Source organism: Peromyscus californicus, unplaced genomic scaffold, assembly GCF_007827085.1.
Source record: "Peromyscus californicus insignis strain IS unplaced genomic scaffold, ASM782708v3 Scaffold_53__1_contigs__length_281908, whole genome shotgun sequence".
Classification (NCBI taxonomy): domain Eukaryota; kingdom Metazoa; phylum Chordata; class Mammalia; order Rodentia; family Cricetidae; genus Peromyscus; species Peromyscus californicus.
The window spans coordinates 206,435-222,895 of record NW_026294566.1 but is presented as its reverse complement, the minus strand read 5'-3'; the positions used below and the strand labels follow the sequence as shown (position 1 = coordinate 222,895).

General features: G+C 39.3%; 1 protein-coding gene and 1 pseudogene across 1 annotated transcript; both read left to right on the top strand.

The window, feature by feature from the left end:
- The first annotated feature begins 7,509 nt into the window (after positions 1-7,509).
- LOC128095950 (ribosome biogenesis regulatory protein homolog) lies at positions 7,510-10,371 on the top strand (annotated as a pseudogene).
- A 437-nt stretch (positions 10,372-10,808) lies between these two features.
- On the top strand, positions 10,809-15,731 carry LOC128095949 (zinc finger protein 431-like; the record flags this gene model as incomplete). The annotated part of the gene is made up of 5 exons (XM_052714934.1): positions 10,809-10,814; positions 13,622-13,748; positions 13,951-14,011; positions 15,359-15,456; positions 15,625-15,731. Coding segments are annotated over exons 1-5 (399 nt in total), but the record flags the coding sequence as incomplete, so codon positions are not given.
- Between the last annotated feature and the right edge of the window lie 730 nt (positions 15,732-16,461).

Sequence of the window (16,461 nt, the reverse complement as noted above, 5' to 3'; positions counted from 1 at the left end):
AGGAGGGAGAGGCGGTAAATGGGTGGAATTTTCCCTTAAGAACAAGCTTCTATGTCAGGACATAGCATGGTGCCAAGGGGCGGTATTAGAATATTAACAAACAGGACTGGGAGAAGAATCTCTCTATGTATGGGGAAAGTGGAATTATTACAATGTCTCACATGCTGTGATTGAGCTAGTCCAACAATGGCTGTCTACCAATGGAAATTTGAAAAGTCCAGTAGCTCCTCAGTCCATGTCTCACTGGTCTTCAGGATACACCAAAATTCTAAGGAAGTAGGCTCCAATGCTAGTAAAGGAATAAACTTGGTAGCTAGAGCTAGCAGAAGTAGGCAGAGAGCTTCCTCCTTCAAAGTCTTTCATATATGTAGGCTGTCACCAAGAGTTGCTACCCAGAATAAAGGTGGACCTTATTCCGTGTTTTTTGTTTGTTTGTTTGTTTTTGTTTTGCTTTGTTTTGTTTTCAGATAGGGTTGCTCCCTGTAGTTTCAGTGTCTGTCCTGAATTTCACTCTGTAGACAAGGCTGGCCTTGAACTCAGAGAGATCTGCCTGGCTCTGCCTCCCAAGTGCTGGGAATAAAGGCATGCACCACAAACACCTGGCTCCTTACTCTTGTTTATTGGTTCTTTTGAGTTTTCTGAAAGGGTTTGTCTGTTTATCCCTCGAACTCATTCTGTAGATCGACCTGGTTTCAAACTCAGAAATCCAACTGGCTCAGCTTCCTGAGTGCTGGGGTGAAAGTTGTGCACTGCCACCAAGCAGCTAAATGTGGATTGCTTACCTCAAATTATCTGGATTAAAGATAGGTCTTTAACTTTAAAACCTTTAAGGATAATCCCTCACACATGTATACAAATCTTGGGGTTTTAATTAGTTACAAAGGTAGTCAGTTTGACTATTGAAAACATCCATCACAAGAGACAAGACATATGAAATGAGAAGAATTTCTTATCTACTAGAGGCAAGACAGCATGAAAGTTATTTCCAAAACAACACTTTTCATAAAAAAAGAAAGCATGTTGATTTTCCTGAGGGAGTCTGGACATGTTCATGTAGAGTTCTCCCTCTTCCTAGTTATGCTCAATTAACAAATACATTTCTAAACATGATCACAATGTAAAAGCAGAGACATTAAGCAACATTCTTGCCTGAAAGTCATGCAGAAACATATATAATTACTTAAAATTTTTGCTTGACATGCCTCTGGCATGTTCATCTTGCACCACAAGGTCTTACCTGAAAGTCAAGGAAATGACACTCTGCATGTAGATTCTTTTGGAGACTATGCTACCTGTCAATCTTGATGTTTGTTCTAAAAGATAACTGTACTGATGTGTCAATTCTCACAGATACTTAAGATGGAGAATACAAATACAGAAAACATCAAGGAAAAGTCACCTAAAAGCACTGCGTACTCTGCTCCTAGATGAATGGTTATGATGACTTTTATTATACTCAGAAGAAAGCTGCTTTTGCCTCTCTGCAGGCTGGCTCTCTACAAGGCCACAGGTGCTTCTATGCAAGACCAGAAGATTTCATTTTAATTAGCCCTGGCTTCTGGTAGTCTCAAGGCTGTGGTATCAATGTAGAGAATTCCATTCTCTTATTTTTCTAACTTCTTTTAAAAATATTTATACAGGTGTTTTGCCTGTATGTCTGTGGAGAGTACCTACAGAGACCATAAGAGGTCAGGAGATGTCTCTCTAGAGTTGTAGCAAAGGTTAACTACCATACGGATCCTGGGAATGGAACATGGGTCCTCTGTAAAAAACCCAGTGCTCTTAATTGCTGAGCCATCTATCAAGTCCCTCTTTTTATTTAAAATTTATTTCTATAAATTGTTAATTAAAAAATATGACATCACATTCCCCTCTTATCTCTTCATTTCATGCCTTCCCAAATCCCTTCCAACTTCTTCCTTGTTAGGTATGGGTAAATAAGTTTGCTGAATACATGAATACCACCTGCTGCATCCATTTTTGCTGACTGTATATATATATTGATAATGGGCTGACCACATTGTGTGGTATAAACAGTCAGGGAACTCATCCTTGCCTGAGGCTAATTCTCACAAATGGAGGAAAATTCCATTTTAAATCATCCTCAGACTGACTATGATGCCTTGGACAGAAAACCTAATCAAGAACTTAAAACTTAGTGTGGAAAAATACCTTAGCAACTAAGGGCACTGAAAATTCTTTCAGAGCATCCAGGCTCCATTTACAGTTCACAAAAAAGCACACTACTATCTGTAATTCCAGCATCAGGGGTTCTGACACCATCTCCTGGCCTCCCTAGCCAGGATAAGAGGAGACTAGACCATAAAAATTATTTTTAAAGCTGTGTGTGGTAGTGCCTTCTTTTAGTACCAGCACTCCAGACACAGAGGCAGGAAGATCACTGTGAGTCATAAACCCTGCACTACATAGTCTACACACACACACACACAAAAAAAAAAACACATGCATACACACACAGAGGAAAAGAACAAAACTGAATAACATACAAGAAAAGGAACATTAAAGAATTGAGACAATTCAATATCTACTAAATTCTTTTTTAGTAGATATTGTATTGTATTTTAGGTCTCTGCCTCTGGGGCCCATAGAATCATTTTCAAAAATAAACATGGCCATGCATGTGAGCACAAGCCATTAATACCACCAACTGGGAAAAAGTGAATATTTCATAGTGGGCCACCACCTTACCATGAAACCTGAACTGCCCATCATGACCTGGGTGTTATTGTACACACCTAGTCATAAAAAAGGACATGCTGACCAAATGCTTTTGGTTTCTACTTTTGTTACAATGCCTTCTGCTTCCAAGCATGCACCTCCAGCCTCATGGGTTGTGTCCCTATGATTAGTTGACTGAGGAAGAGAAGACTAGGGCTTGGTTTACTGATGGTTCTCTACATCATGCAGGCCCCATCCAGAAGTGGACAGCTGCAGCATTTCAACTCCATTCTGGGACAAACCTTAAAGATACTGGTGACGGGGAAATCTTCACTGTAAGCAGAAGTTCAGACAGTACACAGGAACATACAGTTTGTTTGGAAGGAGACATGGCCTAATGTACAACTATTCATTGATTGATGGGCCATACTCAATGGATTGGCTGGGTGGTCAGTGACTTGGAAAGAGCAAGGTTGAAAAGAGAAAGACATGTGAGGAAGAAGTATGTGCATAGATCTCTACACATGGCAAAGGATGTGAAGACACTTGTGTGTCCCATGTAAATGTTCACCAAAAGGTGATTTCAGCTGAGAAGAAGTTTAGTTATCAAATAGATAGGATGACTTTCTGTGGACAGTCAGCCTCTCTCCTCAGCCATTCCTGTCAATGCCCAATGGGACCATGACCAAAGTGGCCATGATGGTACAAATGGGAACTATGCATGGGCTCAACAACATGGTCTTCCACTCACCAAGGGTGTCCTGGGTATACCTGCTGCTGAGTGCCAGATCATCCAACAACAATACATCAAAGATCAACACTGAGCCCCAGATATGGCACCATTCCCTGGGGTGATCAGTCAGCAACCTTGTGGCAGGTTGAGTACCTTGGACCACTTCCTCTGTAGAAAGGACAACTCTTTGTCCTTACTGGAGTAGAAACTTATTCTGATTATGGATTTGCCTTTCCTACATGTAATGCTTCACAAAATGCCTTCAATGGATTTACAGAATGTCTTACCCACCGACATGTTATTCCAGAGTCCTGTTTCAGACCAAGGAACTCACTACACTCCCAGAGAAGCACTACAGTGGGCCCATACACATGCAATCCACAGTTTTTACCTTATTCCCCAGCATCCTGAAGAAGCTGGCCAGATAGAAAGATGGAGTGAAATTTGGTCTGTTGAAGATACTCTTACAGCACCAATTAGGTGGCACCACCTTGAGGGCTGGGGCAAGGTTCTCCAGGAGGCGGTGTATGCTCCGAATCAGCATCCAATATATGGTACATTTTCTCCTATAGCCAGGATCCATGTGTCCAGTAATCAAGGACTGGTAAAGGGGATAGTTCAACTCACTATTGCCCCTAGTGACTGACTAGGACAGTTTTGCTGCCTGTTTCTGCAACACTAAGTTTTGCTGCCCCAAAAGTTTTTGTTCAGAGGCTGTTGTGCTCTTGCCAGGAGGCCCAACAAATTTTCATTGAGCTGGAAACTCAGACTTACCCCTGGTTATTTTGAGCTTCAAATGCCCTTAAAACAACAGACTGAGAAAGGAATAACATCATCATGATGGGCGATATATCCATATTACCATAGAGAAATTGGACTGTCTCTCCACAATGAAGGAAAGAAGGATTATGTCTGGAGTGCAGGAGATCCTTTGAGGCATCCCCTGGTGCTACTGTGCCCTGTGATTAAAGGCATTGGGAAACTACAACAATTTAATCCAGGAAGGATGACAAAGGGCACAGATGCCTCAGGAATGAAGATATGGGTCACTCTTCCAGGAAAAGAACCAGATGTGCTGAAGTGCTTGCAGAGGGTGGAAGAAATACAGAATGGGTGCTAGAGGAAGATAGCTCTAAATACCATCTAAGGTCATGTGACCAGTTGCAGAAGTGAGGATTATAACTAAATGAGTGTATGTGTTGTATTTTGTTAATAATGCCTTTGTACAGATAATTGTATATTCTTTTAGTATACTTATAATATGTTGCAACATCAATTAAGAGAATATCATGGCCAGACGGTTGTGGTACATGCCTTTGATCCCAGTACTTGCGGGGCAGAGTCAGGTAGATCTTGGTGAGTTTGAGGCTCTACAGAGTGAGATCCAGGACAGGCACAAAAACTATACAGAGAGAAACCCTGTCTCAAAAAACCACAAAAGAACCAACCAACCAACCATCCAACCAAACAAACAAACAAACAAACAGAGACCACCAAGGAGCCAGTTTCTGATACAAACACATAAGGGTCCTTGTATTATCAGGTTTGAATCTGGTGCTTTCACACTCCTGCTGAAGGGAAATGTGGCAGCAGCAGTGAGCCCAGAGGTAGAGAGGTTTCCTAGGGGAAAATTAAAATCTGGGAAATACATGCTTTGGCAACTTGGGATTGGGGAGAAGGGATATGGGGCAAGGTGATTTTTTGAAACTATTGGTTTAGATTTTGAGCATGAAAGCACATTTGAAACCATTGGGTTGGACTTTTTGGTGGGGAACCACAACTTGCTAAGCAGGATTATCTGGCCTACTCAGTAGGATTATCAAGATAGATTCAAGCACCATAAATCACAGACAGAATGTCTACAGAAGTAAATTGCCCTGTATCTGTTCAAATTGTCATGGCACATTCCTGAGATCCTTCCTGGAACTGAGTACAGCAGGTAGTCTTAGGTGGTGGCCTTTTCCTAAGATGGAGTCTGTATTGTCTCCATAGTTATCAGATGTAAGTTTGAGATACTAGAGAGTTGTCCACAAGGGTCATTGCTACTATGCTAAATATATAAGGCAGTTCTGATATTATGTGGGACAGTTGTTATGTTTAGGCATAATTATGACCTTGTTATTGTTTTTCATTTGGAAACTAATCATGACATAAGGAGATATGATTGTGTCAAGTTGATAAGTTCTGGAATGTGATTACTATTCTTAGTTGTCAACTCAATTGACTATATCTGCAATGAACTATGATTCAGAAATACAAGGCACAATTGTGATCTGGACCTTGAGGCAAGAAGAAAACTGGGTGTTTGACCCAGATCCTGAGGCTAGATGACACACACCTTTAGTCCAGAATTTGAGGCTGGAAGACACACCTTTCATCTGGATCACACCTTCTGCTGGACAGACAAAAAAAAGGAAAGATATGTATTAATTCTTTGTCTGTTTTAACTCACCTTGACAGCACATCCATTCTTTAACTTGCATTGAAGCCTATTTCCTTAGGCTTCACTAATACACTGTGGTTCCAAGTCAATTCAATTTCTATACTTTTAAGTTCTAATTTTCAATTTATATTCTACACATCTGAAATATTCTTAGCAAATACTTCAGTACCAGGTCATATACATTTGCAGAAAATATTTTTAATATTGTATAAAGCTAAAGAACATGGGAACAGTAAAACATCAGGTTGGATGTTATTTCTGATGAAAAATTTATGAAATATTAATAGCCCTTAGATACATGGCAAGATTAGGTTATTTGTTTGGATCAAGTTGATAGGTACTTGTTACTTAGTGGAATGCTACCTATTTATTCAATCTAGTATGCATTCATTCTTTAATCTATTAAATTCCAATATTAAATAAATTGATGATTAACAGGGAAACACAAATATCAATTTTCCAATCACCAAGGAAGGAGAAAGTAAACTCAAGTTCTAAAGCCACCATTTAGAACTGTAGTTAATGGACTGAATGATAGTGCTAGGAAGATGGCTCAGTGGTTAAAGAACACTGACTATACTCTTCTAGAATATCTGGATTTAATTCTTAGCACCCTAATGGTAGATCACAGCTGTCAGTAGCTCAAGGTCTATGGGTTCAGACACCCTCACACAGACATCTGGCAATACTGGTATATTCTTTTGTAATGTTTGGAATGTCAGGTATTTTCCATTAGTTGCTGGCCTGTCTTTGGGTGGATCCTTGAATGGTGTCAGTTTATGGATCCAGTTGTTGTTTACCAGTAAGCCTGTCATGGCAGCAGTACCTGGTTCCCTAATCCTTTCATGGCAGCTGTGTAGTCAAGCTCTTTTGGGCCCCCTATACCCTTCACCAATATCTTTTAGGCTTCCCAATAATGGGGATGAAATGCTGCTACTGTCTACTTCTGGGTTGTACCTGCATAATGTACAGGACCATCAACTGACCCAGGTCTTCTCTTACTCTGTCACCCAATCACAGTGAATACCCCATGATCCTATAGGTGCATACTTGACAGCAGAAGGCATTGTAACAGGAATAGAGACCATAGGCACTTGGGCAAATTCTTCATGTAGCTTTCTTGTACCTTCAAGACCTGCTTGGGCCCAAGCCAACTAACAAGCTTCTCCTTTGTGGGCTTAAATCTCTCTTTAGTTGTAAATGTTCTGGGTGCCCTTCCATATGAATGGCAGGAAATCACTCCTCCTCACACAGTAGAGTGGGCGGCACAAGCTAGCTAGCCACATTGTGTCCATGAGAATGAAGAGGAAGTGCCTATGGAGAGCAGGAAGATCACATAGTTGGCTATTGGAGCCAGGGGCAAGTGCTATTGAAATGTAAATCTCTGCTGCTTCAGAAAAGGTCTGGGCTTAGGGTGGAAGGCAGGACAAGGAATGTTTGTGATCTGTCTTTAAGCATAGTGTAACCATATGGGGGACGCTCTAGTCAGTCAGGCCCCACTAGACAATTAGGCTCTCCAGGCTACCTGCCAGTCAGAAGTTTTGCAGGGTCCTTCTAGTTACCAGCCTCAGTATTGGCTTTGAAGAGAATCTGTCTCCATTAGTTTTGTTTGCTGTGCAGCTCGAGTATTGCTGCAGGGAGCTGAGCAGGGAGCATGGCCAAGCTGGAAAACCACAACATGGTGAGTGAGGGGCTGCCATCCCCGGACTCAAAGGAGTGCTCCTTTGAGTCATGAGAGTCAGTGTGTTGGATCCTCTTCTTGCTGGGTGGGAGCAAGTGGTCAGATGTAGAGTTCAGCTTATTCTTGCCTTGTCATGCATTGTCCAGCATGGTCCCGCTCATCCTGCATGCTCCAGTGAAGATGTTTGTTGTCCTGCATGGTTCTGCATAGTCTTTGCAATTCTGGAGGCTGGCTGACTGCCTCTGAAAAACTTCACTCTCCTGGCTGAATCTGTAAAGAGCATTGGGAACAGGACGATGCTTTGAAATGTCCTTGTTAACATAAATGTGAAATGCTGGCACCACACATGTATTGTTTCTATGAAACACAGATATCCAAAGTCAAAGAGGCCTGGTTTCTCCCTTATCTTCCAGAAGTTCTACACTTTGAACATTTAACATTAAGATTTAGAATCCAACTGGAATTAATTTTAGGAGCTTGTAAACAGTATTTCCTGTGTAAAGTTGCACTTCTTTGCTAAACTGTGATGTAGAAGATTAGAATTGATGGTGGTAGAATTGATGGTATGTGGTTTTTATAGTTCTTAGGGGACATTAAGTCACAAAGTAGAATTTAGGTAAGATAGGGCTGCATCACAAATACCCCAAAGATAAGTAGTATGCTAACCATGCTGGTTAGACCTTAGTATGATAAGATGTAAATGTTTGTTCCCCAAGGTTAACCAGCTATATTCCATAACATGGGAGACAACCCTGGTTTACAACCAGTAGAAAGGCCCATCTTTCCATTGAAAAACTGGCCTCTAACATGTGCCTCAAGAGACCATAAACAGGGTCACAACCAACATTAATTTCTGGTATTCCATGGAGTTATATTAATTCTAGAACAGAGGCATTTCCAGTCTTTTTGAAAAGCAGTTTTAAGTCAAGGTCTCCTACATTGCTTGAGGTGAACTTGAACCCTGTCTGTAGCCCCACAGAGCATTGTCTTTATTGTCTCCTGACTCATCACCCTAAATTTTGGTTTTCATGTCTGCACCACCACAGAGTTCTAAAATTACCAGTTTGAGTCACATAGTGAATTGTCCACTGCACAACAAGGAAAGGAAATGTGGGTGGAAAATGGCTTCTTCCTTCAGACTAGAAGAGGAGGAAGAGTGGAATTGGCCTGCAGAAAGGAGTAGGGCCTGCAGGCAGGGCATGGGACACTGAGTACACAGCAGGGGCCATTAGATTAGGCAATAGATTGATCACAGACTTAAGTTTAGTGCAGTAAGATACAGGGTCTCCATTACAAAGAAGGACTGATGGGGTGTGGTGAGTGACTTTCTCTGTAATTTCCCGCATGTATTAATTCCTTCCATGTGAATGAAGTCAGACACTATTGGCTGGTGTACAGTTTATGAAGGATAGCTTGAACTACTAAGTATTCATTTTCCAATTAGGGAACTCTCATATGCAGATATATTCAATTCTGGTTGACACAGTTAAATCAGCTGAGAGGATTGAGATACAGGCCATTTTCTGTTAGCTTACTGCAGTCAGTGGGTAACATTTTACATGGGACAAAATCATACAGTCTCATATTAATGATATTCACTCTACCTTCGAGTAGAATGGAGGTGCCTACTCCATTTCAAAGTCAGTATAGCCACATATGCTTTCAATTGTTTTTATCATTTTAAAACATCAATTATTGTTATTATTTTTAATATTCATTTTCTTTTAGTGCATTACTAATTGTTTTTTTCTGTTTTTTCTATGTTTCCCAGTTTAAGATTTTTTTCCATTTTTTATCTGCTGTTTGTTTATGAATTTAATTATATCAGTGCTTCTCAACCTTGGAGGTCATGGCTCCCTTTCGGGGATCAAATGGCCCTATCATAGGACTGGCCAAAGACTGTCAGGAAGTGCAGATATTTATATTATAATTCATAACAGGAACAAAAATACAGTTATGTAGTAACAGTGAAAATAATTTTATAGTTTGAGTGTCACCACATCATGAGAAACTATATTAAAGAGTCACAGCCTACCACAAAAAAGAGAAATAAAGGAAAAAAAGAGTTACAGCATTAGGAAGGTTGTGAACCATTGGTTCAGGTCATTATCTCCTGTAGCTCAGGCTTGCCTTACATTATGTAATTGAGATTGCTTTGTGATATTTATTTACTGTGTTTTCATGTGTGTAGTTATCTTCCTTAGTTTGGGTATTTTCTTCTAAAAACCTCCTGTAAGGCTGGATTTGTACAAAGATGTTCGAATCAGGCCAAGAAGGAGCACGTGGCCAAGAACGAGCTGAACCGGCTGTGGAACCTGGCCCAAGCGCACAAGACGCAGATGCCCAGCTCAGCCGGCCTGCACCCCACGGGACACCAGAGTAAGGAGGAGCTGGGTCACGCCATGCAGGTGGCCAAGGTCTTCACTGCTTCGTGGGGTGCTTCCAGGAACTCCTCCCCAAGGAGAAGGCGCCCCGGGGCACCGGCAAGAAGAGGAAGTTTCAGCTCCTCTTTGGGGACTTTGCAGCCGAGAAGAAGAACCAGTTGGAGCTACTTCGAGTCATGAACAGCAAGAAGCCTCAGCTGGACATGACGAGGGCCACCAACAAGCAGATGAGGGAGGAGGACCAAGAAGAGGCCGCTAAGAGGAGGAAAATGGGCCAGAAGGGCAAGAGAAAGGGGGCCGGCAGGGACCTTCGAACAAGAGGAAAGGTGGTCCGCCGGGCCAGGGAGAGAAGAGGAAAGGAGGCTTGGGACGCAAGAAGCATTCCAGGCCTCCCCCTTTCGGTGGCAAGAAGAAAGGTGTGCCGCACCAAGGTGGGAAGAGGAGGAAGTAGTATTCTCTCCACTGGACCTGTTCTGCAACGCGAGGACTGTCTGAACTAAGGGTTAAGTTGTGCGCACCGCAGGCTGTTGCATGGGGAGGCCGCTGCCCCCACTGAGCTTGAGATTAAAGGGACCGGTTTGCCTCCCCTCAGGAGAGTCAGTGCTAGACTACGAATAATCTTTTCTCCACAACAGAGACATTGGCTGGAAATTAAGGGCATATTTTGAGAAATAATGTGGTCAGAATCAGGAGTAAGTTAACCGCCTGCTTTTTTTTTATCTTGACTTTGGGTAAGAGTTGATCAGATTTCTGGGGCATAGTAGATTGGTGTCAACATTTTTGCATTATTTTTGTAAGAGAGCTTGTGTATTTATCAAGGCAGGGTGAATGGGAAAAACCAAGACTATCTGTGGTTTACAAGTGTTGTAAAGGTTGCTTAATAAAAGTATGTCGGTACCTGGCGTCCCTTTGAACTTTTATCGTCTTTGCATAAAAAAAAGAAAAGAACTAGGTGAATGAGAACCTAGATGGGGCAGAACTAAGATGAGAGAATTAAGATAGAATTTAGAGGTGACAGCACATAAATGTAGATATAAATCAGTCAAGAAAAATGCTAGATGAGAGAGCAGAATAGAAGCAGTACAAACAAAAGTTGACTCAGAAGAATAAAGTGTATGGAATGAAAAGTTTTGTATACATGGATTCATTTCCTGTCATCAAAGATTAAGTTACCCACTGGCTATAGATTCTTCCTGGACCCTGGAGTGAGACTATTTGAGGAGCTGGACCCACATAGTCCCTGAAACATGATGTCCCAGATTACATTGTGTCAAGAAATTTTTATATTGAACATTTTCTTTGACTGATGTGTCCATTTCTTCTATTGTATCCTTAGTGCCTGACATTCTTTCTTCCATTTCTCTATTTTATTGGTGAAACTTGCCTCTGTACTTCTTATTTTTAGTCCTACATTTTTCATTTCTGGAGTAGCCTCAGTTTCTGTTTTCTTTACTCTTTCTATTTCCATTTGAGGTCTTAAACAGTTGTATTTGTTTCCTTCAACTATTTGTCTATTTTATATTGGCTTTATTTAAGTTTTTTATCTGCTTACTCCAATAGTTTAATTGTGCTTTCATAAATTTACTTGAGATTTATTCATTTTCTTTTTAAGGACGTCCATTATCTTGGTTGTATTTGGAGACCATAAGATGTTGAGATTCTTAAGCTATGAGGCATCTTTCATGGAGAACTAGCTGCAAAGAGAGAGATGAATGGGAAGTTGTGGGGAGATAGAAATCTAAGCCCTTTGAAAATAAAGCATGTGTCTGACACAGAACTACTAGATTTGGTTGTTGTCCTGCTGGGTTTTAGTCTTCCCTTTATCTTTCTTCACTATGTCTCAATTCCTCTTTGAAATGAGAATGGGTTTTCTGTTTCATTTGTATGTTGGAAAGATTTAACATGTTCTTTGTTTTTATACAATGACACAGTCAAGAATTGGTCTTGAGTGTTGAAAGAGATTTTGGTTATTTGAACAGTGTAAGGGCTGTTGCAGACTATGAGCATCATTGAAGTGACTAAATGCTTTTTTTCCATGGATGACCCTGAGCCAATAGTGACCTGGGTCAGGATCTAATCAATTGAATGATAAGTTCCCAGATAGGATGAGGAATGTGAACATGTGTCTCTCCTTGGTGACTTTCTTTGGGTTGCCATTGGAACCTTTAGTAGGAGGAATCTCTCTGGATGAAATATGTCATTGGTGGTTGTGATAGCCTCAACCAATTTCCTTTTCTGTTTCTACTAAGTTGTGGTTGAAATGAATCACGCAGCTTCCTTCTTGTGCTGTCATGACTTCATCACCAGTATATATACTGTCACTAAATTAGATAAGATACAACTGAATGAATTGATATTCAATGCTAAGCCATTTTTACTACCCTGATTTTTTTTTAATTCGGTAGTTTTTATTTTTGTTCCTGAAGGCAAACTTTGTCTGAGTAGCCCTGAATATTCTAAATGTAGCTCTCTAGACCAGGTTGGCCTCCACCTCAGAGATTCACCTGACTCTTTCTCCCACATACTGAGATTAAAGATTGGCCAACATTCAAGGATTTTTATATACATATTTTGTGTCATGGGCGTAGAGTATGTTTTTGTACATGTCAAGCATATGTTGTTTTGCTGCGCTTTACCCACCATCTTGAATTTTGAAATTTGCAGAGGATATCATTCATTTCTAGGATGCAGTATTCATGACAGAAATAGTGCCTGGGCCTTCTGAGTCATTCTGTGTGGCATTCTTTTTGCTTATTGTATTTGTTTTGATGTTCGTTAATGAATATGATTCGTTTTTCTGTATAAACGGATATCCACTACATGTATGCCTGGTCCTCACAGTAGACCCAAGAGAGTCTAAGAACCCACAAGCTTGGAATAATGAACAGTTGTGTGATTCCCCCTATCAGTACTGGCAATTGAATCTTTCTATATACAAGAACAGTAAGAGCTCTTAACTTCTGAGCCTTCTCTTCTTCCCTGTGTTGATTATTTATGAACAATATTGATATTTCTAATATTATCATCTTTCTATTTGTGAATGCTTAAATGCACAGTTCCTTTTAGTAAAATTTATTAAAGTACAGTTTAAAATGGAGTAATTCAAATTTCTGGAAGATGAATACAGAACTAGAGTGAATGCTTAACTCTTTGTAGGAACTTCAGTAAAACAATCTCTAGAGTTCATCTTATCTTTTTGTTTATTTGTTGGAAGTTTACAGTGCAGATGGGTCTTTAATATTTACTTCTTGCTGTCCTATAACTGACTACATAGACTAGACTAACTTTCAACTCAGAAGCACACATACTTTCCTCTACCTTCTAAGTTCTGGGATTAAAGGCATGAGCCATTACACCCAGCTTAAAAATCTTCTTTGTAGTTAGTAATGGTTCATGCAATTTCTCTGATGTGTGTTCGGTACTGGTAAAGTGTTTGCTTGTTTCTCTATCTTTGTTAATAGACATTTCTCTTGCAAGATGATATTCAATTCAAAGCATTCAGAAATAATAGATGTAAATTTCCTATTCAGTTTCTTTGTGAAGTAACTTGATGATTTCACTGTAATGTCTGAGTTATAGAATATGTGTAGCACTCACCAGAATTATGTGGCTATTTGTCAAAGAAGCATACATTTACAATGATGTATCATGCCTTTTGTTTTATTCATATGGATGACATATTTATGTATGACATATTTTAGAATGCAGTGACCTATAATGATGTGAATGTCAACATCAGTCAGGAAGAGTGGGCATTGATGGATCCTTCACAGAAGAATCTCTACAAAGATGTGATGGTGGAAACCTATGTGAACCTCACAGCTATAGGTAATACTATAAATTTTCCTTCACATTTTAAATAAGGGGACAACTGTTTCTTGGTTATTGATGCTCTTCTGCAATTCTGATTGAGAATGAGGAAGTGTGAGGTGAATAAATCACAGTTGGTTGTAAGGATCAGTGAATATAGTAATGTAAATTTTTCAGTTTCCTGTAACATTTCATACATTTTTCTTGTCCTGTATTTTAGACTACAATTGGGAAGATCTTGAAGTTGAAGAACATTGCCAAAGTTCTCAAAAACAACGAAGGTAATTTTCATGTAAAAGCTGATAGAAATGGGCCTGTAGATATATATATAATTTATCTGGAAGCTTTAGTGAAATGAAGCGGTGTAAATAATCACAGTTTAAAGTACATCGATGATAATTAAATGTTCATAAACACATGTACCTCAATGGTAGGTAAGTGAATTATGTTTGCAAGTCATTCTTTTAAGGAAGGAAAAAAAAAACCAATGCCTTAGCAGAAATCACCATTTGAAATATAACTTCATCAAATTATGCTGTACAACTGGCAATCCATTTAGTTTCATAGTTTCATATTACAAAAGATATACTCATTGAATATGTAATAAGAATATATACACAACCTTGTAATAAACAAATAGCCCATAGAATATTTACTCATATAGGTGTTCTGTCTTTTCTAATTTAAGTTAGATGGGTAGATAGAGCCAAGAGTTAAGGGGAGGGGGGAGTCATTGTAGAAAAACATTATTCCCTATACCACATATTGATGAAGAACAGAAAGTCCAACTGTAAATGAAATGTGGAAATATTCTTGTTTTTATTCTTTCTTTAATAGTTATATCATATGTCACTCTGGATACCAGTTCTATGAACATAAGGATATGGGAAGAAACAATGCCCATCTCTCAATTTCAGAACATAGAATATATGCAGTAGTCCCATGTTGAGTAAACTTGTTGAATGTGATTCAAGTTTACAAACAATTGGTTTTCCAGGTTCATTAAGAATAGATCAACCTATAGGGACACATGCAGGCAGAATACTGTACACATAATAAATAAATCTTAAAAAATAAAAAAGAAATAAAGGGACTTGTGTCCCTCTTTAAAAAAAAGAATAGATCAACAAATACACCACAGAAAAGCCCTATGGGTAATAGGACTGTCTGTGTACATGCTTCTGTTTGTCCTGGATAACTTTGAACATGTAGCATGACTCACAGTATAGGAAAATTTATCAATGGAATAAGTGAGGTAAATGTCCAAATTCTCCCAGTTCTCTTCAAATATGTGAAAAACCTCAGAGAAATATGATGCCATAAATATGAGCCAGGTCATAAAGGTCCTTACCATGACAGGCATGTTCAAATATGCAAAGCCATCCTTAATGCAGGGGAACAACATGAGTGTAAGCAACATGCTAAAATGATAAGATCTCAGTTCTCTATATATTTAGACCAATTGTAAAATTAATTCATGCCGATATAAAGACTCAACAATGTAATGAATGTGGTAAAGCTTTTAAATTTTTCAATTATTCTTGCAGGCATGAAAGAAGTCATACTAGAGAGAAATCACATGAATATACTGAGAGTGGTAAAGCTTTTGCATGTAGTCTTCCTTAAAGGCATGAAAAAACATATACTGGAGAGAAATCCTATGAATATAATCAATGTGGTAAAACATTTACACAATACAGTCATCTTCAAAGGCATGAAACTACACATACTGTTAAACAACCTTATGGATATAGTCAACGTGCAAAAGACTTTGCTCACTGGAAAGTTCTTCAACTACATAGAATAACACATCCGGGAGAGAAACCCTATGAATGTAATCAATGTGATAAAACCTTTACACAGCCCAGTCATCTTAAAGTACATAAAAGAACACATACTGGAGAGAAACACTATGAATGTAATCAGTGTGGTAAAGCCTTTGCACGACATAGTGCTCTTCAATTGCATGAAAGAACACATACTGGAGAAAAACCTTATGAATGTAAACAATGTGGTAAAGCTTTTGTACAGTCCAGTCATCTTCAAGTACATAAAAGAACACATACTGGAGAGAAACCCTATGAATGTCATCAGTGTGGGAAGGCCTTTGCTTGTAATAGTGTTCTTTGATTGCATGAAAGAACACATACTGGAGAGAAACCATATGAATGTAATCAGTGTGGTAAAGCCTTTGCTCAAAACAATACTCTTCAAAGGCATGAAAGAACACATACTGGAGAGAAACCCTATGAATGTAAACAATGTGGTAAAACCTTTGCACAGTCCAGTCATCTTCAAGTACATAAAAGAAAACATACTGGAGAGAAACCCTATTAATGTAATCAGTGTGGTAAAGCCTATGTTCGTCACAATGCTCTTCAATTGCATGAAAGAACGCATATAGGAGAAAAGCCCTATGAATAAAAACAATGTGGTAAAGCTTTTGCATGTTATAGTGATCTTCAAAGGCATAAAAGAACACCTACTGGAGAGAAACCATATGAATTTAATCAATGTGATAGAGCCTTTTGCTCAGCCCCATAATATTCAAGTACTTAGAAGAACACATACAGGAGAGATGCCCTATGAATGTAATCAGTGTGGTAAAGCCTTTGCTCAAAACACTGTTCTTCAAAGGCATGAAAGAACACATACTGGAGAGAAACCTTATGAATGTAATCAGTGTGGGAAAGCCTTTGTTCATCATAGTGCTCTTCAATTGCATGAAAGA